This window comes from Chroicocephalus ridibundus, chromosome 5, assembly GCF_963924245.1.
Source record: "Chroicocephalus ridibundus chromosome 5, bChrRid1.1, whole genome shotgun sequence".
NCBI classification, from domain to species: Eukaryota; Metazoa; Chordata; class Aves; order Charadriiformes; family Laridae; genus Chroicocephalus; species Chroicocephalus ridibundus.
This window is the reverse complement of record NC_086288.1, coordinates 41,904,267-41,929,073: the sequence shown is the minus strand read 5'-3', so window position 1 is coordinate 41,929,073 and position 24,807 is coordinate 41,904,267. Positions and strand designations below refer to the sequence as shown.

The window sequence follows — 24,807 nt, the reverse complement described above, 5'->3', positions numbered from 1 at the left end:
TAAAGCATAAGGTGTGTTTTAGGTGAGGCTGCTAACCAATGTCCTGTAGGGAGCATTTAGGGAAACTTAATAGTAGAGCTTCACAAATGACTTCTACTATAAACAACGCCAACAGAAGTGACAGTTCCAAGGGTTAGGGATTGTTTCGTGGTTGGTTTATTTTTGGGGGGAGTGTGTGTGTGTGTGTGCTATATTCCTGCTAGTGGATCTCCATCTTGCTCAGACAGAGAGGGGGGCAGGCTGAGGCCATTGGTGCTGTCTGTGTTTGTGTAAGTGCTCTGTCTGTCTGTCATCTGTGTGACCAACCATGCATGTATGTATGTGTTATATACATGTGCTCTGTGTGCATCTGCCTGCTGGGAACACATGCTCATCCTCAACTGGTTGGGCCATGGAGCTGTGGCAGCCTTACTGATGTCAGATCAAGCCTGATTTCCCTAACAAATTATACCTTCTTCAACTGAACGTACCCATAATGTTTGCCTCTGAGTTACTGGGAATGAAGAAATTATTATGGGCTCCTTTCAGGAGCTAATGAAAATGGCTAACAGGGACTATTCTTGAGCTGGGTGTAGCTGAACTGTCAAAGCTATAAATATCTTCTGTAGAGCTATAGACAGAGCATTTGCTACACAGAAGCACCTTTATTTGATCGAAACCATAACGGCATTACATTTGTAGCCTATCACCTCCAATTTACCCTTTTCACAACCTGAATCACGCTAGCACATGCTGGTCAGAGACCAGGAGAAATATTTTACCACATACAAAACCAGCTACTGTGACTTCCCTTCATGTTACCACAGTTTCTATATATAATCCTTTAATGTCATTATACTTCCTAATCTGACAAAAAATGGGCTACTGGTGACTTGAAAAAAACTTTTCATCCTATAGCACACTGGCCACATTTCCTGCCCTATAGCTGCTGCTGAGACGTAGCTTCACTGATGCTGATGTTTTTCCCCCTCTGAAGTCAGGATCTCAAAAGAGTAAGCATTTTCAATACTTTTTAACAAATATCTGGGTTTTAAATGATTGCAGTTTGTAACAAAGTCTGCCTCCTATGCTTACTAGTCAGCTACGAATACTCTTGCCTCTTTGCGGTGTAAGTGTTAGGAAAATGCACATTTGCCTAAAGGCTACATCTGATTTGCACAAGCAAATTGCCAGTGGCACTCTTGTATAAATACCGGCCATCATGGTCTCGCACTAAAGAAACTGTACTTCTAATACAACTATAACACCTCCTTAAGCGCTTGCTTTTCTGCTAGTTCACATGTAGGCATACGTCATTAACAGCTTTTGATACACTATGTTTCTTCATCCTACTGCTGTTCACAGTCCTGTCCTGTCCTTCCTGCCTCTTCCTGCTGAGCCGCAGTGTGCTCTGCTGATTCCACCCTCCAGGTGTTGCCTGCGATGCGGTGGCAGTGGGATGGTGCCGCAGGACAGCAAGCGGCCACGCGCTCCTGGCGCGCAGCTCCGGACTAGTCTCTTCCCCATGGGTGGAAGCATGGGGAAAGCTTTTCGGTTTCACTTGTGTTGCTTTAGAAGCTTAACAGCAAAAGCAAAAAAGAGTGCTTCTTTCAGAAGAGAAGACTTCACAAACAGAAACAGTAACTTTCTCTGCTGAGATGAGCCAGTGCATCTCAGTGACAGGTCTGGCCCCTGGCTGGCTGCCTTTTCTCCTCCTGCCCAGCTGTGCACACTCCCTCTGCTAAGCATCTTCTCTCTGCTGCAGGATTTCACCAATAATGATCTTACTTGTTCCCAATCATTTACTCCTCAGTTGTTTACTGACTGTAATTATACGCCTGTAATTTGCTGTTCCAGTTACTGTATCTCAGTAATAAGGCCACTGAGATGTCAGTTTGGCAATTGGGCATTGATGCACCAAAATGACATACAGAGCATTAAATTTTGATGAATAACAAACACTCCAGATAAGTCTTATGTTAAATCTTAACTGCAAAATAATGGAATCAACTGATTTATGAGGGCACTTATCTAAGGCATGAAGCTCTTGAAACAGAGGGAAGAAATTGTATTGGTAGAACCTGACATCCCATCGAAAAATAGATGGAACTAGAGAGTTCAAAAAATTTGATAAAGCAGGCCTTATTTTCTCTTGTCCATGCCTTATAGTTCAATGCAAAAATATTTCTCCTACTATGTTTTCTAATCATAGAATCATAGAATGGTTTGTGTTGGAAGAGACCTTTAAAGGTCATCTAGTCCAACTCCCTGCAATAAGCAGGGACAACTTCAACTGGAGGTTGCTCAGAGCCCCATCCAGCCTGACCTTGAAAGTTTCTAGGGATGGGGCATCTACCACCTACCTCTCTTGGCAACCTGTGCCAGTGTTTCACTAATGCTTTAAAGTATCACAGAAACAGAACTGCTACTTCACAGTGGACTAAATAGAAAATGCTTGTGAGAGATGAGAAGTACTCCATCACCACATATGGTCGACCTGACACAGTTGAATTTAAGAGGGTAAATGCCTACTTTGACTGGCTTAAGTTATCCCAGCTTCACTTCCAAGAAGGTTGTGGGGTTTTTTTTTCCTTCTTCAAAAGATACTGTATCTAAACAAAAACATTCAAATGCCTTCTAAGAAAAAGAACCAGAAATAAAAATCCAACTAACTCTACATAAAAATGATGCTTGTGATGAAAACAAAATTTCAGTCACGGAAGTATCTGAGGCAGAAAGCTGCCTTTTTATACGGGTGAAATACCCTTCTGCCTTTCTGTGATCACCAGCTTTTATTTTTAAACAAAGGTCTGAGAATTGTAGGTGTTCTTCTGCTCACTTCTTGGCTCCTTAGTGATCTGATGGTGCTTATTCACCCTTCTGTGAAAGACCCAGGCCACCCCTTAGATCCCATTTAGGCCTGTGAAACACCTTTTGTCAGGATTTGCAGAAGACTGAATTTCATCCACAGGTTACATTTACGCAGCATGCCGAACGGCAACGGGAAGGATTGCTAGCTTGGAGAGAAGTCCTTTGCCCTTGAAATTCTCCACAGAACTAAACTTTGAGCTAAAATTTCCTCACGACAGCCAAGTATGATGTTTTACCTTTTGGAAGCTCTCAGCACCCTCTCCAGTACCTCTGCTAAAATTATGTGTACCATAATATTTCAGATCTCTGTGCTATTTCAGTTTTCTCTCTGGTTTTATTTTGGATATTTTTCAAATGAAATAGGACCACTATAAATTGTATCCACTAACGAAGCTACAAAAAAAAAAAGCTAGTCTTAATTTTTCTTTCCCTTTCCTTTATAAAGCATGCATTCTTGGAAGAAACATTTGATGCCTGTTACAAACAGCTCAAAAGGAAGTAAGGCAGCAGAAACAGGGAATGAAATGTAGTTAGCATGGAGCAACTCAGAGGGAAGACTAGAGCTGGCACGTGTGACTGATGTCTGCGGTGTTTGCTATTGTATGGAAACCAGGAAAATTCAAAGTCTCCAGTGTGGACATTATTTGAATGTGGTGAAGAAGGGAAGAGGATTATATGTTCAGCTGTCAGTGAGAGGCTTCTAGTTTACGAGGGTGGCAAGGAGCTCCTCCTACCTGCTCAACTGACCCTCTGCAAGGGTTCTCTAATGCTGTAGGAGATATTTTCTGTCAGAGATTCTCTTTGCAGCAATTTAAGTACAGTTTGCTGCATGAAGTTTCTGAAGAATGGCCACATGTCCTGGGTTATAAAGTTCTTCTCCCTAAGAAATCTTTCAAGTTAGAATCCATGCATATTTGAGAGTGAGTTTTTGTTTGCTTGTTGTTTGAGTGTTGTGGTTTTGCTATTTGTTTTTTTTTTTCCTGTTGGTTTGGTTTTTTTAATTCAAAAATCTACTACATCATTCTCTGATTTGGGTAGATTTGGGTATACCGGAATTAATCACATAACTGTTGGTCAGACTGCTGTTCCAGCTAGGCATGACAGCCAGCTCTACATCTTCTCAGATTGCCCTGAGCATTTTTATAAGGACTGTCCTCTAGGATCTTCTTTGGATGGGACTGAGTATACATACCCAGGACCTTTGCAGGGTCAAGGATAATATAACAAGCCAGGTGAACTTGCTATTTTCTGGTAGCAGGAAGAAAAACATTTGGTTACCTATCAAAATTATCAACAAAGTGGTATGTGGTCAGATTAATTCTGAAAGAGTGGAGGACACCCAGTTTTCCAGGCTGATCCAAGTATACAAGAGCAAATACACATTGGCAAATTGTCAGAAGAGGAGGAATTAATGTTGCATCTATGTGCACCACTCCTATGAGAAAATGGAAGTAGATTGTAAAAACGGTGGTCAACACTTTCAACTACGTGTATAATACCACAGCCTATACTGCAGTAGGTGTCTTACATCCCCTTGCAATGAAAAGCATAATATGTTTTCATAATCTAGAGAGACAAGGATTGCTTAGCGGAGTATAAACTCCCTATACTCATGGATAACTCTATTTTGTTCCTTCAACTATACTAGAATATGTCATGGATTTTTGTTGTGTGTTGAAAAAGCTTTTGTCTCAAAAGCGTACTCTGTTCCAACCCCCCGCTTTGAAGTTAAAGCACAAATCACATTTGAAACGGTCAGGAAAAATACCTTGAGGCCCTAAGAAAACACAAAAAAAGCAGTAAATCAGGAGAAAGGCTTCCTGAATAGACACTAGAATTGAGTCTTAATTACAGCTGGGAGAATCTGCCTAATCACAGCATGAGACTGGAAGAGTTTAAGGAGCTAAATAAAGTAGAAGGACTGGGAAAATTTCACTCATGGGAGTCTAGATTCTTTTTTAGGACTGACAAAGCTCCAAAACCAGGTAAACCCTGAGCCTGGTGAAGTCTGAAATGAAAGACAGTTTGGAGCTGATGTTTCTTCATGTCCAGAGGAAAACATCATTTCTACCCGAGTCCTTCCCCTCTTGATAACTGCCCGTCCTTTCACATCATTTGATGCTTCTTTAAAAAAAATACTTCTTCCTGTGAACCTTACCCTGCTTTCTACATTTGCACATATGTTCTCATGTCTTGTTAGCAGCTTCCTTCCCACTTACGCAAGTACACACACCCAGCTGAGAATACAGCCACTAGCGTGCACCAAAATCTATTAGATCCTGTCCCAGGACTGCTGTACCTATAGTTTTCCCTAGATATATCCCCTTTTCTACAGGAATCTGCCCAGCGGGATCTGAGGACTTGATATATTCATGCAGGACTTCTGGACATTAGATCTCTGAGACAGCTAGATTGCTGAATACCTTAAATTTTCTAGCATGTTCACTGTACATAGGGTGATGTCAGGGCCACTGCTCAAGCTAAACAGTGACAACACACCTATGCAATTGGCTCAGGAAGCACTGTACAGACCTGCTGTGTACAAGTTCATTGCACTGAGAATCCTGGGAAACAAGACACCAGTATGTATGTGTACTGAAATCCCAGACAAACATCAGGCTGTCCTACCATACCAACTCATGTCACTAACCTGTCCAATAAGACTTATTTAGATAAAGTCCCTGTTCTTTCTACTTTCTCCAGGCAAATTCTCAATAGCCAGTCCCAAAACTTCACAAAGCCTGAGCAGAAAAGAAATGTTTGCATGTGTGTTGCCTGGTTTGAGCAACACAGGATTCATTTTTCTATTCTGTAAAGTCAGTCAGCCTCCATAAGCAACTCAAACCTGAATCTGTCTTGTTTCCATGGGCATTCAGATTGCTACATGGGGTTTTTTTGGAGGGCTTATTTTCTTAATTACTCTCTCCCTCCCATGGAGCCTAGATACCACACAAACTATCATCTTAATGTGCGAACGAGAGTCAAGTCTGGTGGATGGCTCCCACTACCTTCCCAACATTTTCTTACCTCAACAGAACTATTTGTTGAGCCTCCTGCTGCTGTGTGTCTGCTGTATTGTTTGAACTGTTGCAATCCATCCTGCACAGCTTGTACCACTCCATTTCCCCCCTGTGGGAAACAGCCTTCTCCTGGTAGCGAACGGAGCTCTGAAATGCAGGCTTGAATTCGGGCAAAGTTTTCTCTCACTTGCTGCAAAATAGTATTCAATGACATTGAAAGACTGGAAATGTCAAACTGGTAACATGAAATATTTTTCCATAATGTGGAAGGAGGCTTTTGAATTCACAGCACCTAGACAAGACTGGGGGCAGGACCCAAGTCATAAAGCAGGGAACAGTGATATGAATCAAAACCAGTTATGCTACTAACAACACACACAATCACTCCTCAAGTTTTCAGCTGTCTACCTGTTTACTGCTGCTAGACAAAATGTAGTAGTTTGGTATGCCCCTCTCCTCTGGCCCTGCATAACAGAGAGGTAGAACTTAAGACATAAATAGGAACAGTGAGGCAGTGAGATATCCCCAGGCCGTAGTCACCCCTGCCATATCTGTGCTCCTCGACTTCTTGGGCTGTGGACCTCTGGAACCTGTGTTCAGGAGAGTTTGTAGTCAGACTGTGGCAACAGGTTCAAAAATGGGCTCACCAAACTCATGGGTAACAGGTCCAGAAGCAGGTACTAAGAGGAATAGCCTCAAATGTATCCTTTATCATTCTTAATACAACAGCCGTGGAACTAGGGGAGTGTGAGGAGAATGAACTGCATAAAGTGATTGGGCTGGGGCACTCCCCCAAAACAGCTTTCATTTTGAGACTGGGCTGATGGACTGTTAGTCTGACTTAGGAGGGCATTTCTCATGCTCTTATACTGCTCTTTTAGGACATTCACCACAGAAATTATTATCAAAAAACCAAACACTGATGGAAAGTCTGTGGACTTTCCTGCTTCAAAGATGAGCTAGCAGAGCAAGTGAATATGAACCAGGCTGGCCAGGAAATTAATATGAACCAGGCTGGCCAGGATCGTGGCAGACCCCTCTCATACTCTTTCTCTGCACAATATCAGTTGAGGCTACCTGGTATCTATTACCCAGCCATGAACTTTCCTTAACATAGACGTGTCAATGTTAGGGAGCACCCAGGATCCAAAGATGTGTGGAGCATCTCAGCCAGCATTTACACAGATGTCAACTCCCGTGAGCTTCAACTCAAAGGAGTTTAGACATACCTAGCAGGTAAAATGGCAAAATCTGGCCATAGGAGAGATTATTAGTGAATTCTACCAAATCTGTTTGAAGCAATATAAGATACTGCTGCTAGAGGTCATCTTCTTCACAAAAGAGGCAATAGACGAACATATGACTTGTTTGCTTCTGATGCTTGGACCTCTGACTCACTGAACCACTCCTGAGCAGCCATGGTTTACAGCATGGTCTTTCAGTGTGACTAAGTTATGAACCAGGGGGCTCAGACATGTTTTCACAGACAGCTCTGATGGTTCTGCAAATAAGGTTAGGAAGAAAGCTGGGATGGCTCAAACCTCGCCTCAGAATGGTGAAGAGAGCAGCCTTAAGGAAAGACACCACACTTTGTACTCTACAGTGCAAGAAGTGTCTGGCCCATTATGTCAGTTCTGCTGTGAGGTTAGCAATCTTCGATAAATGCACCAAGCAGATGCAGCCAGGAGCTTCTTCAGAGCGCTACAGCAAAATTCCCTGCAGTTCAGATGCCTGCCCTGCAATCCCAGGAGGCAGCTGCAGCTCATACAGATGTAAACCAGCTGTCTCAGGTCAAGTATTGCTCCTAACTGGGGCAGAATAGGACTCAGCACAGGCTGCAGGGCAACCTGAAGTCCAGCTAAGTACCTGCTCTTTGGAACTGGCACCAGCAAAGTTAAATTTCTCTTGTATATGCATAGCTACTTTAAATGTTAACTTAGGCAAGCCTACACAAGCCGCAGTTTCAACTCTGGAATGTGCTTGGGACATAAGTTAAGCTTCTAAGCACAAATTGTGTGTTTAACTATTTCTAACTGCACCCCTCTTCTAGGCGCTGATAGTCAGCCCAGTGCCATAGGCCTTGACATGTCTCTCCCCATGTGACACCTCCCCCTTCATTACACAACCACAAGAATTCATAACTTCACACTGTGCATCCAGCAAAAGTTTTTAATCTGCAACATTACGTTGCTTGCAGAGAAAAGCTACCAAAACGGAAGACCAAAGCTGGCCACGAGCTGGGGTAGAAACGGTGCTCACTGCCCAGTTGGCTCCTTCCACATGTTGTACCCTCACCTGCTTCACTTTCTTAATTTGCTGGTCCGCGTAGTTAATGCCTTTCTCACTTGTTTCTTTTTCAGCCCTTTTTGTCAGGGAGGCTCTGGGAGTTTTGGGGGATGGCTGCCCATCCCAAGGGAAAACAAGTAGGAACAGGGCCCATCAGCTGGAGGTGCTCTGCTCAGAGTCCTTACTCAGTCCCATGTTAAAATTTTTTGACGCTTTAATGCTCACTTCCCCTCTTGTCACCATCTGTTGTCCTGCACCAAATAACCAAAGGTTATTTACTTTCTTCCTGGTTTCGTTTTCTTTTCTTTGGCAGCCCCCTGCGCTTTCCACTGAAGCTCTTTGGACTTGTCAGAGTTAGGCCAATAGGGGAGACCAGTAGGAACAGACACCATAAACAAGTGCCCAGGAAAGACTAAGAAAAGGGTAACTATAAATGACGCTTCCCCATGTACTCTCCCAATTTCTATTTTCAGCTCTGGGGCTTTCCTGAATTCATATGATTTGTCTAATAAGCAACCTTTAATATAGCTCTGTCTTGGTTCCTCACTGAGAGGTATCAAGTTGTTCTCTAGCTAGACCAGAAAGTCAGTGCCCTGTTGAGACAAAGGGGCAAATTCAGGAGTACAGAAAAATCAATGAAGCCCTGGTATTTCTGAAGAACAGATGTTTATCAGATAGAAATGTAAAACCGCTCCTGATTCCAGAAGCTGCAGAGGACCAGATACCACTATTAGTGAAATTAGGTCCATTGAAGAAGATAGTCATCTTGCTATACTTTACTGTTCCTAATAAGGAAAGAACCATTCTGAAAAACAGCCTTCAGTACAAAAACAGATGTCTAAAATAAAAAGATGGCTCACTAGGCAGAACATCCAAGCAAAACTGGGGAGAAGGGGTGTCAGGGCTCACACTAGAGATGACCCTATCAACTGGGCATGCACCACTGGCTCAAGACTTCGAGTGTGAACTTTGCTGTCTTGGACAAGTCCCAAAGAAACACAATATTATGGTGAATAATAGTTGACATGATTACCGGTCATGCCAACAGGAGGGGGGAGGGTATTTTTTAGCTCTCTGTACAGCATTCCTGAGTCCAGTATTGGAATGTAGCATGGGCAAAAACAGAAGAGTGAATACCTAGAAGGCCTTGGAGGTTATTAAAGGCCTGTAAAAATGCCTTGCACTTAGACTTATACTTTGTTCTCTTTCATTTACCAGCTAGAAGATTGAGAAGGGACCTGATCATGTTCAGAGAAAGAAAGTATACAATACAAGCGGGTTCTTCAATCTAGCCAAAAGAGGAAATATATTAACAAATCCCTGGAAGCTAAAGCCAATAAATGCAAATTAAAAACCAGGTGCAAGTTTCACAATGACAATGATTAACCACTGGAAGAAATTATCAACAGAAGTACTTGATTCTCCATCTTGTAATAGCTTCAGATCAAAACTAGATGTCTTTCTCGAGGAAGTGCTTTAATGATATATGGGTACTTGAGTGAAATATAATAGTTGTAATATGAAGGAAGCCAAACAACGATCTAAGGGTTCCTCTGTCTTTAAAAACTGTGATTATCAAAATGAAGAACTGTTGTTTAAATAAAAAAGACAGCCTATCATGAGCAGAAGAGACAAATGATGGGGCAAGTAGAGGGATTGTGTCAGAGTGCAGTTGTGGTCTGGTGAGCCATGATTACCAAATGAGATCTGAGGTTGCTGTCAGCCAGCACATGTTGGATCAGTGTCAGGATATACCTAGCAAATACAAAAGCAGGTGTTTGCCCCTAACACTTAAAAATTCACTTGGACATAATGCAAAATCACAGAAAACAGGCCTGGAACCAGTTGTGAAACAGATTACCTAGACCATCCTACAGTGACATGCCAGGATGAATTACATGTAAATTCATCCTAGGAAGCAAGACAAGTGTCTGTTCTTAAAGGCCCTAATCAGGGAGATTTCACAACATCTCCAGAAAATGCTTCTTTGATATCCCCTTAGTTACCCTGTCACATTATCTATCACCTATTCTACAAAATAAACACCAGCATTACCACAGCCTTCTTGCCAATCACATTTGCTATGATTTTTTTTCCCAGTTGGCTTCTACCTTTCCTGAGATGTGAAAACTTGACAAAGTATTTCAGAATGTTTTCACCATTGCTGAAAAAAGTGGAAGGGTTAATACTGTGTGTTTACACTACATTGCGTAAATGAGAGTGCTCAGTATGGCTGTTTATAATAGTATGACTTCATAGATTCTTGTCAATTTTATGATGTTTTGCAATCCCAAACTTTTATTTTAGAGTCATTCTCCATCTATATTTATTCTGATGCATATCCCTACCTGAATGAAATACTTGTTCTTACTGTCTCAAATCTGTATTTTTAAAAGATGTGTAGATGTGGCACTTAGGCACATGGTTTAGTAGTGGACCTTGCAGCGTTGGTTTACTGTTAGACTTGATGATCTTAAGAGTCTTTTCCAACCTAAATGATTCTACAATTCTATGATTTCAGGATAGTTATCAGATTTGGCAAAAAATATTTTGAATTCTGATCCTTTCCCCTTAAATGTGAACCCCCCCCCAAAGTGGTACTATTTGTGTAATATACAGAACATTTCACCATCCAAATTATTACAGCTGTAGAGTTTGATATTTTTAGTAGAAAAGCAGTACAGACAGTGGAGAAAGTAGCACATGAAAGGGAGAGATAGGACAGATGTTTTAGAAGGGAAGAGCACAAAACCTAATTTATGCACATGAGCAACTTCACAGATCAAAAATATGACACTCCTCCTTTTAAACATTATTCATTCATAAAATTAACCTCTTCCATGAAGTCTATGAAACCATGCTCTTTGAAAATTATTATTTTTTAGATATAAATTTGTAGTAAATCATAACTTTCTTTACTGAGTTGCAACCATGCATTGCATTCATGTTTGTTAGATCCCAAGAGACATAATTTCACGCATACCGTAAAGGGAAGCAGACACTCCTGCTGGTTCTGCACCACGTAGAGGCTCAGCAGGGGAACACGGCAGGGACCTGTCAAACTGCATGCCAAACAGAGTGTGTTCTCCAGAGCTTCAGAGAGTACAGAACAAGTGTTGGTCCAGGAAGGTGATGTGACATCCACAATGAGAATCCGCGATGGCTGCTGGCAGTGTACCTTTGTAGCAGGAAATGTTCTCCGTGTTTCTGAGAGCCATTTTCTGGAATTCATGGCTTCTGAGCACAGGTATTAGATACCCAGTCATCCATCTGCATCTGAACAGGAAAAATTAACAAATAATACCAGTGAATGAGACTCTTCCCATTCACTTGAAAGCAACCTGAGACATAGCAGATAGTAATGAATTAAGAGTCCTACAGCGTTCTCCAAAGCAATCATTGTCCATATTCTAAGATAAACCTCCAGAAAGACAAGCAAAAATGCATACGGTCAGAATACAGAATGGTTCAACTAAAGAAAATGCATGGCAGATATACTCTTACAGAGGCAAACGGAGCAGTTAAAAATGTTAATAGTATAGCCTTTCCCAGCTCATGGATGAGCTGTGTGGTATGCCACATGATCCCTCAGTATGGCTCGGGTGTGTGACATCAGCCACCAGCAGAGAAATGATCTCCAGCAGCTGGTGAATAGCAAGACTTGAACTCCTACTCCTATCTCTGCAGTGGCCAAGTGATTGTACCCAAACACCCTGAGGAGAACACAATTCCCACTCCTTGGTACCCAGTATGAGACAAGTAGCTGTCATATCCGACAAAGGCCAGCATGATGCAGCAAGCAAATGTTGCACATACATAAATTTTACTTTGTGGACGGTGGAGAACTGACCTTTGTCCCTCAGAGTATCTAACAGCTGGGGCTAGCTCTCTGCACTGACAAAAGCCTCAATGCACTAAGGTTGCCCAGCAGTCTCTCATACTGTTCAAGAACACGGGAGTGCTTCAAGCCTTAAAAAAATCTGTCATGTCAGAAACTCTGACAGAAAGTATTTTCAGCCAAACAGCAGCTTTGATTCCCAGAGCTGCCTGGAGGTGCTGGGAATGCTGTGCACGGAGGTGGCTGGGCTTCATGTGTCACAGAGGCGTGCCAAACGACACAGAGATTTGTTAGAACAGTTGGGTGGTGCCGTCAGTGTGGCAGGTGACAGCTTGCACAAGGAAGGAAAGGCAAGAATCGTGGTCCTCAGTTCCCATGTCCTCCATGTGCGTAAAGAGAGGTGGTTCTCGTTGCAGGGCCCTGGGAGACCACGGATCCCTTAGGCACACGAACAGAGTGTGGTCAGGACATGTTTCTCCCTCACCTCTTTCTCTATGTTTCCTTTCAAATATCCACCCTTTCACCCAGCAGCACCGCTATGTATGTCTGCATGCATAAGGCTCAGCTGGTGCTGTTTTGAGAGACTTCCTCACAATCTTTAAGAAAATTTCACAGTTTCTGTGTAACAGTAAGCAGAGAAGACGCGAGAAGCAAACAGGAGGAGTGTACTGTCAGGTCTTGTGTCTTTCCTGTGCCTCACATGTACGAAACGGAGCAAAACACTCAGCCCTGGGCCCAGAGTGAACACCTCCTAGTTTGGCTCAAAGGTTTAGAGGCAAAGTATTCACAGGCATTCATCCTCAGACCTTGAATATGACGTTTGCCCCCCCACACCATTTCCCATCAATGCATACATCTTAAGCACAAGAGGCAGCATTTTCCTGTTAGAAAACTCTTTTTCTTCCTTCATCGTGAACAAAGATCCTGCCTAAAATCTTCTCTTCACTAAATCGAAACATGTTTGCACAAAGCACTCAGTGCTGTTTCTAAGGATAAAGAAATGCTTCAAAAATGTGTCTTGGTCTTGGTAGTAACAGTAGTGTGTAACCATAGAAGTCTACTTATGCCCAGAAAAGCGTTTGTATAATTGCACGTACCTTCTCAATATGAACTAGAATAAATTCTTTCTTCCTACACCTGTGTAAATCCCCAGCAGGCTTAGTAAAAATTTGAAGCCACCCTGGATTTACATAGCTGGGCTCTGGTCAGAAGCCAGGCCAGTATGCGTTCCTGTAATTTGTGTGGTATGTTCAGCTGAGACAAAGAACTCCTTTATGTTCACCGAGGAGACAAGCTACTATATTTTCTACAGCCTCCAGCACTTTGGAGTAAGAATTTCTGTAAGTCTTGAAAGGAGCAAGAAATGCATTTCTATTTGATTGAAGTACCATCAGAAAAAAACCTCTGTATTTCTAGGATGTTTGTCAGTGAAGGCCAAACAAGAGTGATCACAGACTGAATTTCAAAACTGAGGCTAACTTTCATAACTGGCAAGAATGTTATATATAGAGAGAAAGAGATCATGTACGTATGTGTAGGTATCTTGCTTGGACTAGTAACCTGATAAAATACCATTGGAAAATGAAAAACTGCCAGATACCACTTTAATCAGCGTCTCTTCTGGAGCTTTACAATTTACAGGAGAGTTTACTAAATTACTCCAGTGAATCTGGGAAAATATTTGTCTGTCTGTTTTTCATGATGAGGCTTCACACTACTGAACTCTGCAAGCCCCCAGTGCTTTCTCAAACAAGGAAACAAAACCTGTCCCGCAGTCAGAAATCTAGAAGAGTTGGGTCTTTGATTTGCATTGGTTTCAGAGAGAAAAATCAGCCTTGATTCTGAAAAAGACCCAGTTTTCCTAAATTTGAATGAATTACCCTCATTCTCGACACTGTACAGGATGATGCTTATTTTAAACTGCTTTAGTAAAACAGATCCCTCATCAGTTATGTTCTTTATCAACTGAATTAATTTCATTTCTTCATAACTGTGGTGTCTTAATTAATCTCTGCTTAGCAATACTCATATGACTTATGCGCAGTTCTCTGTACAATATCTGACACACAGTGTAAACTGCCCACTTCTCTTACAGCCTACACCAGTTACACTTAGCTGTGATGAGGCTGGATAACTGAAGAATTCTGTAGAGCCTCACTGGTTGCTATGGTAAAATCGTATCTTCGTTTAAGCGGCAAGTGAACTGACAAAGAGCTTAGCCCAAGGGATTACATCATAATTGAGCGTGCATGAGTGAAAACTGTTAGTTCCAGCAGCTGATATGACATTAACTTATTGCTCAATAAAACAGAATTTACCAACCGTCAGAGCTAGTTGGTAACGGTGATGTACATTTTGCTCAATGCAAGAAGACGTACATTTTTCAGAACTAGAAAGGCAGGGACAGAAAAAAAACCTTTGCCATACTGAGTGACTTCTGAGTTCTGATGACATTCTGCAGTTGCATATTATCCTACGTGCTTAATTTGTTCCAGTTATGCAAAACCTCTAAATAATATCCAAGTCTGAAAAAGTGTAAATGAGAGGCAACACCAAAGCCACTGGTTAAAGAATACTAAGGATAGTCTCCATCTTCTTTCTAACATAAGAACCAGCAAAACTTGGATCCAACCTCACTTTAAGTGGCAATTAAAGAATGACAAAACTGCGAATAACGAGTTTAACTTAAGAATGCCTTACTGGGTAGCTAAGCCCTACAGTCCTATAGCTATGAAGGCAACTACTTTGACAGTGGTCTGTTTACAGAGAAGTAGGGAGTAAAACCAAGAAAACCTTGAGACGCAATAACAATGAATACAAGCTATTGGCAAGGAAATGCACATAAAATGGTAAACAAAAGGCACCAACAAACAGTAACAGTCAACAGGTTTAAGGACGATAAAAACTTAATTAAAGAATAAAAGCTACTCATTAAACACATCAAGAACATAATATCGAAATCGTATAAAACTTCTATTAGCTTAGATTTTGGTAGGATTACATATAGGCCTAGGTGGTCAAGACGGGAGTGTCATTTGCCTCTATTCAGCATTCCATTTAAACACACTTGCTTTTAGTCACCATATCACTATAAAAACGAGTCCCCTCAATTAATAGATTAAGAGCTTGTTAATGGAGAAATTGCAGATATCTATAAATGAGGATTATTCAGTAAGATGTTTCCACAGCAATCTATTTTTTACTTAATTAGGCAGAAACCAGATGATACGTAAACATTTACCTTATAAAATTTATAGAAGACACAAACACTGATGTTGCAAAGAAGAATCATTTATAAGGGCTTAACACAGGTGCTTATCAAACTGGGCTCATTGGCATACTACGCATTTTAACATAGGCGAATGCAATTAACCAAAAGAGCAGCAGAGGTAGCTAAAGGAAGACAGGAGTTTATGTCACCTTCAACTGAGGCAGTTCCCAAGCTGTGAACAGTTGGAGGCAGAGAGAGCGGTCTGCGGCAGCATCACTGCAAACTCACCCTCTTCCTACACCCTTCCCAGAGCATTTGCTGTGGGCCCCAAGTTCATGGAGAAGAAAGATCTTGGGTCTTAACCTGTGTCACTATTTTCATATATTTATCATTTGGAGTTTCAAACTAGCTGATTTGAAAACATGCCGTTTTCTGATTAAGAGTCAAGAGTCAAGAATATTCCACATGAATATTCTCATGTGGAAAACAGATCAAGCTGCCTAAATAAATGGATTTACTAGAGAAAAACCCAGCAAGCCATGGAGAAGCCTGAGCTGTGAAGTGGCTATGCAGTGGGGATGGCCTCTGCTGTGTATCTTTTTGTCTACCTAGCCTAGAAAGGAAAGCATTTATTAAAAAAGGTCAGGATGAATGGAAAAATAAAAACAAACAAACAAAAAATCAAACTACTGAAAACAAAGTTATTTGAGATCCTATATAACAGAAGGTATTACATGTTTTTCTATACACCAGTGTTATAACCAATAATAAATCAGGGGCTTTACGCTTGTCCTTTTATTGACATAAAATCACCAAACCTTAGTAAGAATAGTCACTTTATCATAGTGTTAAAATCACTCATTATAACCTTTATAGTGTTTTTTTCTTAAAATAAGAGGAATTGTAATGTTATAGGAGCTTATAAAAAGGCATTTTCTAATTCTGAATCACTAAAAATGATGCAGCGAATGATTGTGAACGCTTATCAACCAGTGTGTTGACAGAAAAAAGCAAAACAAGGACAAGCTGATGCATAATGCATATGCCCAAGTGCCCCTATAGAACAACCAGCTCATAAAACCCATCAAGAATGCTCTGAGGAAAGCCGTGTTATCATGAGGGACTTCTGTTTGAGTGATGTGTTGGAACTCTCAGAATTAAAACTTTTTAGGTATTGTAATATCTTTTTGAAGAGATTATACGTATGATTAATGAAGCCTCAGAGGACATATACTCTATCTTGCTTGGCATCTTGATTAAGAAACTAGGATGATATGAAGTCAACATACAGATTAAGCAGATAAAAGCCTGCATAATTCATAAGCCTCAAAACATAACTGTAGACAGGCAATCACCACTGAGGATGCTTTAGTGAGTGTCCATGAAATCATGGGATACATGCACGTATCAGAGCAGACTAGAATTGCCCTCCACAGTAATGCCTTACAGATAGGCTCACTTTTATTCTTTCTTTCTCCTACTCCCTGACACAAGGCATCTTGAATCCTTTTCAATGCAATGAAGCAGGATGGAGCAAGAGGGGACTGTTATTTCCCTTTCCTCACACCCTGAACTATGCTTTAACCTGATGGTCAGGGCACTTTTCTGATAGGTAACGTATCTTACGTGAACTCTTCACCCTGAGAACAGCATTGAATCCATACCTCGCACGTTCTGCATGTCTTTTTTAGCCATTAATCCAGTGTACAGGCTGAGAGAGTTGGGGTTGTTCAGCCTGGAGAAGAGAAGGCTCCAGGGAGACCTTATAGCGGCCTTCCAGTACCTAAAGGGGGCCTACAGGAGAGATGGGGAGGGACTCTTTGTCAGGGAGTGTTATGATAGGACACGGGGTAACGGCTTCAAACTGAAAGAGGGTAGATTTAGATTGGATATCAGGAAGAAATTCTTTCCTGTGAGGGTGGTGAGGCACTGGAACAGGTTGCCCAGGGAAGTTGTCAATGCCCCATCCCTGGAAGTGTTCAAGGCCAGGCTGGATGAGGCTTTGAGCAGCCTGGTCTAGTGGGAGGTGTCCCTGCCCATGGCAGGGGGTTGGAACTAGATGATCTTTAAGGTCCCTTCCAACCCAAACCATTTTGTGATTCTGTATTTCTGTATGAAAGGATTAGTGGCAATAAGCACATCAGCTTCAGTAGAGGAGTGAAATCCTCTTGTTTTTTTGAATACAGCAATTTTGTTAATGGTGCCAGGAGAGAAATCTGGTATGTGCATCCTCAGTGGAAGCAGCTGCCTCACCGTAACCCAGACCTGAGCATTTACATGCCAAAGAGGGAAGGATTTAAGATATCACTTTCCTTTCTCTACTTACACCTGGACAGCTGAAGTAATTCCTTGCTCGAGGTTAGACCCAGAAATCTTACCCCGTAGTCTGGGTTCTGCTTTGGTTCTGCACAGGATCTGCCCAGCTGGGGCTGATCAGTGTGACTGAATAGGGTTTGTACCTGAACAACCAAAAGCGATGCTGAAATCACAAACATCAGACCAAAGAAGCTGGTCTTCTCTTTCTCCATCAACACCAAATTCTGCTGGACTGTGGACAGCAAGAAGCTGAATCAGGCAGAACTGCTGTGGGGAGGGTGATGGGAAAGAGGTTTGGAAAAGCTGTTCCTCTCAAATCTGCCCTGGGGGGAGGCAGAAGCCAGTAGAGGACAGCAGGAAGACATCCTCACAGATCTCGAGGCCTGCATCCTCAGGAGAAGTACGCACAAGCCTGCAGTGCAGAGGGACTCCCCAAATGCTACAGCCTCCCCGCCTATGCAGCTGCCCCACGAGCTGTACAGTAACACAGAAGACCTAGCAGGAGGTAATGTTGCTTCACAAGCAAAACTCATGACTAGATTTACAAAGGAAGTCTGCAGGTTGGCTGGGGACAAGGCTGTGGAGAGCAGTCAGTCCCCTGCTCCAATCTTTCCCGCTTCAAACTGCTTTCCTCTACCAAATAAAAATTGATGCAAGAAACAAAGAAAACACAAAGGAGCTTCTGTCAGCTCCTGGGCAGAATAACATAGCAGGGGGCTGCATCTCCTCACCCTTCCTCTTTCCTACCTCCAAAGCACTTGACATTCTTTTGAAGGTTGCGCATTATGCTGATGGCCAGCTGCAATTCATCTCAAGTGGTATGACTGTGAGAAGCAGTCTCATCACAGGATGTGTAAAACACTTATGTTATGCTGTATTAGGAATATGGGATTGGTTAGTGAAACTTTTCTTAACACCACAGTTAGCATGTTACGCAGTTTCCTTGTTAACTGGTCAAGGCTTGCTTTTAAAGTAGTTAGGGCTTCCTGTCCCACTTTTTCTCTTGACAGACTGCTCCTAAACCTCAGTGCTCTAGTGATGAGAAACCTTCCAATAATTTCCATGCACCATTCTTCTTGGGCCAAGATTATCCTCTCCTTCCACAACTTTTCTCCTGCCCCATTATTTGCACCTTTTACAGATTTGTGGACAAAAATCATACCCCTGCACAGCTTCACCGTACCTTTCAAGAGGCAAGGCTTTTCTAGTTGCAGCTCACAGGCTGCACAGGAAATACAAACAGGCTTTGTATTTCCCCAATTATCCCAGTAACTCTATTCTGCAGCTGCTCCAATTTGAACATTTCCGTACATATTTCACTTCCATTCACATTTTATTCACATTACACAAAACATTTCAGATGGCATCTTACAAATTTATAACGAAACCTATACTTCCGCATTACTATTGAATGGCATTTGTCATATATGACAATTGGGAATAGGGAATACTTTAAACTCAGATGATAAACTGAAGCACATAATTTAGTATATGTATTCAATTTTCCTATGGTGTAGCTTAGGATTTTTCAAATCTGGAATTTGTCCTCAAGAGATTTTAATATACAGTATTTTTTATATTTTAATATAGAGTATTTTAATATACAATAAACGAATTTTACTGGACACAAATGGCAGAAAGCACAATTTATATGTTAATGATGTATTAATAACAATTCTTGTTAACCAAGAATAAAATCCCTACAATACTAATGTATGCTCACTGCTTACAAACACAGTTTTTTGTGTTTAGATCATGTGCTATAACCCAAACCCCTTGTATCCTGGATGTGACGTCTGAGTCTCTGAATTTTCTCACTGTAACATTCTCATAGGTTCATATTTCCTGCACTGATTTTTTTAAAAAGCTTTAGAAAGAAATACTACTTCACTCATGAGCCCTGTGACCAGATACTCAGAAGAAGGGAATACAGCACATGGCAGCCTGCTGCACTTGTCCCCTGGCCCATCAGACCAACACAGTAAAATCTGCATGTTTTAACTGCATGTCCCACCTGGAATATGAGGAAGTGCCAAGGTGGCTGTGGCAGTTGCGGTCTCTAAATTAGGCAACCTCCCCCACTGCTCGCCAGGTCTGTTCTGCCACAATGCTGTGGTAATGGCAGATCCTCCCTGCTCTGCCCACGGCGGGCGCCCACGGGAGAAGGGCGTGAGGGTAACACGGCAGGTTTCACAGCAAATGGGCAGGCTGGACAAAGCGTGTGAAAGGCTGCCTGTGCCAGTCCTCCTCCAGAAACAGAATCATAGAATCATTCAGGTTGGTAAAGTTCATTGAGTCCAACCCCTAACCTAACACTGCCAAGGCCACCATGAAACCATGTCCCTAAGCACCACGTCTACAGACACTGGGAGTGATGTCAACAGAATATGGTTAAAAAGTCAAGTAAGCGCTTTATATAAAATTGTAATAGAACTTTGATCGAACTTTAGCTGAACTCCTGAAATTAAAATTTAATTGGGCCTTTTGCATCTGGCCTAGATGGAGAAACAATTAAACTTAAAATTATATCCTTGCACATCCACCTGGACTAGATGTAGAAACAATTAACCGAAATGTAGATCAAAGAAGTTGAATTGCCAAAGGATTACCATATGGAGAGCTTACTGAAGGCGAACAAGGCCCACGGAGGGAGTACACTCCCGGTCTCGGATCTAAGTATAGGATGACAAGACATATAGTCGTTGGGATGGATTCCAGCTAAGAGTGTGTCCGAGAGGAGCCTTAGGAGATTATAATACTAAAAAAGCACACCCTCTTGTAAATAACGAGCACGCTAATTAAGGGGATCTCCCAAAATGTTTAACGCATTAACTTGAATGCATATGTATGATGAGGGGTGGTAAAGGAACTGTAGCTCACCGATCAGCTGTATCTTATCAATCACTATAAATATTGGCCTGTCAGAAACAGTGGTGTGCTGGCTGTTGTTAAATGCCTGGCACCTGATTCTGCAGAACTGAAATAAAGACAAATATCTCAGCTCAGTTTTGCACACCAGGTGAAGAACCCTCATTTAGGGCCAAGAGGAGGAGGGTCAGGAGGGAGCTTCTCCCCACCCACGATGACCCTGCCCACAGGGGATGTGCCCGTGGCAGCCACGCTGGGCTGGGCCCTGCTGTGGGGGACGTGCCTATGGCAGCCACACCGGCTGGAAGCGCCCAGCCTGGGCCTACAAGGGGCCTCCATGGTCAGCCATGTTGGGCCTGTGGTGCGAGGGGAGCCCGGCCCACGCAGATGGCGGCCGGTGGGGGGGTTACCTGCACAGCAGTGCCGTCAGACGTGCCCAGGAGCAGCGCAGCAATCCCGGCAGAGGGAGGGCTCTGGCTGTGGGGGCTCACGGTGGCCTCTGTCAGGGAGCCAGCGCCGGCAGCGGTGCTGGGCCGCAGCTCCCCTCCCTCCAGCCGGGGACGTGTTGCACCCCCTCACCTGCACGCACAGGCCTGGGCATGGCCGCACGTGCTGCCAGGCACGCCTGGGTTTGCCCGCACAGTCCTAGGAGTTTATAGGCATGTATAGGCAGGCATAGGCATGTATAGGCGTGTATTGGCAGGCATATGTGCGTGTAGGCACAGGCAGGTAGCCAGCAGGAACCCATGAGGCTGAATGGGGAGAAGGAAGGTCCGACAGTCACTTCTACAGCCAAGTAGCTGTGGTTTTGGTCTGTGCCCTTGCCCTCTCATCTCTTAGGAAATGGATGTTTAAAGGAAAACCCATGTTTTTTCAGATGGGATTTTAGCCTAAGAATACACGCTGGAGATCTCATGCTAAAAATCAGTAGAGATCCTTGCCATTTCAGAACACTATATGCTAGTTTATAAATGAAATATGCCTGTTAAATAATAAACTTAATAAAACCATAAACTAAAATAAATATGCATTGAATCTCTATTACATTATGATATCTGATCAGATGCATTTTTGATCAGATGCTTCAAAAATCTGTTATCTCCCATGTCTTTATCATTCATTTCAACAAGTGTTTCTAGTTGTTGTGGATGAAGATTACAGATAACACATTAACCAGTAAATAATAATAGCTACAGGCCAGCTGGAATAGAAATGTGTAGGTCTTATTTGCGGGTTGCAGCATATTTGTAGAGTACAAGGAGAGAATTTGGACCATGGTGAAAATTATAGAACATCTTAGAGTGAGACAATTGTTAGGAGAGGCAGCGCTACCCTATTACGTAGTTAAGGAGATTTCAGATTAGAAGTACAGAAGTGCATCGTCTCTGTATCCTAGCGCAGAGGATTTTTTAATCTATCAGACTGAAGAAGGGCAAACCAGCATAAAGAATGTACCAGCCACTGGAGCGGTGCTTCGGCCTTGGGGACTCGTATGTCCAGACACCAGCAACTGGGGAGACTGGGATCCAGGAGCAGCTACTGGGCAGACTGTGTCTGAGCCCCGCTGCTGGAGGGATCCACATCGTATGTACGGAGATAGATGTGTGTGTATATACACACACATACTATAGCTATAGCTGTACATATATTCCTGTTAGTGGAGAAGATCATGATACATAAAAGGCTAGTGCAGAAATTATTGCGTGGGTCATGGTAGTATTATGGGCTATAGGCAACAGTAATATATTTGAATAGATTTGAATATCTGGTTTATGCTGAATACATTAGGTTAACAGGCCACTCAGTTGCCATGAAGCAACTCCCTCTCTCTGTTCAAGGCCTGTGTGGGAACTTGCTGGCCCAGGGAAACCTTTTCTTTGACTTTTCCACTAGCGTTGTCCTAAAGGCTTTCCTTTCCATAGATGCTATTCTTGTTCTACTAGGTTTTACATACTTGGGTGAAGTAACAGGTTTTCCTGAAGTTTCATGTTAAATTCATGTTTGTTAAATTGTGTTTTTTCCTTGCCAGGATTATAGGCACGCTGCTCTGCCTGCTCTGGTACAGTCTATTCACTCACCTATGTCTCAGAAAACATTTGCCTTCTCGTCTCCCTTTCTCTCCCTCTCTCTTTCCTCCCCCTTCTCCCCACCTTTTCTCCCCTCTTCTACCCTATCTAATGTGACAATAAGAAAAAGTCGCAGCTTCTGTTCAAATACCAAACAAGGGACTCTGTTAGAATAAGGAACATACCCAGTACTAGGTATACAGCTGTCCTGTCTACTATGGAGATGTTACTTTCCTCTTTTCTGGGAGTTTTTTTAATTTTTTTTTCTCTGCAGAATTACAAAGAAAATATAAGAAAAAGCACCATGCTTGTCAGTGTCTGCACGATAGGAGTCCTTTTACAAACTACCTGCAAGCAGTTACAATGATCAATTTTTGACAGCTTTTGAAAACTAGCAGGGTTGTTTGGCACGTCTCATGGTCTGAAATGAGATTTAGCCTGTCTCTGTGGCATCTTTGATTAACCTTGGATATTACATCGCCTGTCTTTCTTACGAAAGTGAAAGTCCACCACCTGCTGTCTGTCATCCACCCTCCCTTTTACCAGTCTGCTCTGGTAAAAGGCCTCTGAGAGAAGCAGGAAGTATGCTGTTGCTGTACATAAAATGCTTCACATATTTTGGATGTACACATAAGCATCTAAAAATTATTGAAATCCTGTAAGACAGCTGTTGGGATTTGGTACCAGCGACCAGCCCCTTGTTACCCAGCAGAATGGAGATGTGGCAAGCCAAGCATCAATTTTATTATTTGGGGAAAGGCACTTTGCCGGGGTGACGAGGCAAACCACTTCTCCCATCGGAGTTCACTGGAGTGCGTACAAGCAGGGTGGCCAAGCTTCAAAGGGCTGGCAGGGCAAACCGGCAGCTTTGCTTGAGTCTTTCCCATCCCATCTGTGTTTTTCATACATTATTCCACGCTGTCACAGCATCCTTCTCTGTACTTACGCTGCTCACTACGTGAAGCGTGGATTGGGAAGATAAGCACTACGTGTTTGTTCCTTTTACGAGGCAGGGAAGCCATCCATTAGTCTCTTGCTGGTTACAAACCCTGCCAATGAGGACTGGGGTGCAAAGGACTCCCAGTGCAGAAGAGACGCAGTTACTTGGCTCCAAAGGGGTCCCCTTACGTCTCTCCAAAGGGGTACAGCTTTTCCCTGACCTGGGATCTTGAACGTGCATTTAGGCACAGCAATGAAAGCAAAAGCAGGAATGAAACCCGTTGCCTGATCTCTGCTCTTTTGTTTTCTTTTTAAGGTACACCTTCCACTCCTGAGGGTTGTTTTTTTTTAAAATTTTGTTTGGTTTTTTTACATTCACCCTCAAGTTTACCGTATGTTAATCAGTGCCTAATGCTGCTGTTCGTCAGGGTCTGGATGCCTTAAATGCATCTAAAGGGTAGGAAAAGTAACAAGTAATTATTAACTGTTCAGTTTCCATGGAAGCACAGATTTTTTTCTTTTTGTCCTCCCAATTCTGAAATACCATCAACAAGGCTTTCCATAAATAAGGTCTGCAAAGGAAGATCCTCTTTCCCCTCTTCCTTGTATGTACTTTTAAACTGGAGCATTGTATGTGATAGGTCTTCCTATCTATGAAAAACAGAAGATTGCAATTGTTCACTGCACAGCACTTGCCACATTGCTCTTTGCAGAGGCTCGGCACAGAGCCAGTGACCATAGAGCTTACTAATGCTGCTTCTGTTGGTAATAGCCTCATACTCCTGCATTTACCCCATTATTTTTCCTTTCAAATACTGGAAATTCAGAGACTATTAAAATCATATCACCTCCAGTTTGGGTTTCCTTGGTTTTCTTTCAAATCAAAAATACCTGAAGTAAGTAATAGTACAAACTCTTCAAATGCATTTATTCATGACCAATGAAAATACTGTACAATACCCCAGAAACGCAGCAGGGGAAGGCAATGTATTAATACTTGCATAGAAGATAAACCTGTTACACACAACGTAGAAACATCTTTCCCCTCTTCATGGTACATGAAGGCACAGCATTTAACTTACGTTCACTGTTTCTTTGAAAAAGCCAGACAACCAAAGCATTCAAGGCTTTCTCTCCCCTGAGGACCAGATTCAAGACCAATTCTGTGTTCTGGGTACCCATACATACCTTAACATGTTGTGTTATACCCAGCTTTCCATCCCCTTTTTCCTCTCATTTTCTGTCCGCTGTCCTGTCTTTTTTGTTTCTCTCTTGTTCTGTCTTGCTTCCCATCCCTATCCCATTCCCCACCACTATTTTGCTCTCTCTTGGTTTTTCTTTTTAATAAGTTCCCTATGCCTTTTCTTTCACTCCCCCATTCCTCTGTCCTGTGCCACGTCCCATTTTTAGGGC

General features: G+C 42.5%; 1 protein-coding gene across 1 annotated transcript in view; it reads right to left on the bottom strand.

The window, feature by feature from the left end:
* Window positions 1–24,085, bottom strand: part of M1AP (meiosis 1 associated protein) — a 40,528-nt gene extending 16,443 nt beyond the window's left edge. Inside the window, exons 1-3 of the mRNA XM_063335172.1 lie at window positions 23,402–24,085; window positions 11,140–11,432; window positions 5,878–6,060 (exon numbers count right to left, since the gene is read on the bottom strand). Coding sequence (XP_063191242.1) covers window positions 5,878–6,060; window positions 11,140–11,388 — 432 coding nt within the window. The 5' untranslated portion in view covers window positions 11,389–11,432; window positions 23,402–24,085. The remainder of the gene's footprint in view (window positions 1–5,877; window positions 6,061–11,139; window positions 11,433–23,401) is intronic.
* Window positions 24,086–24,807: the final 722 nt, after the last annotated feature.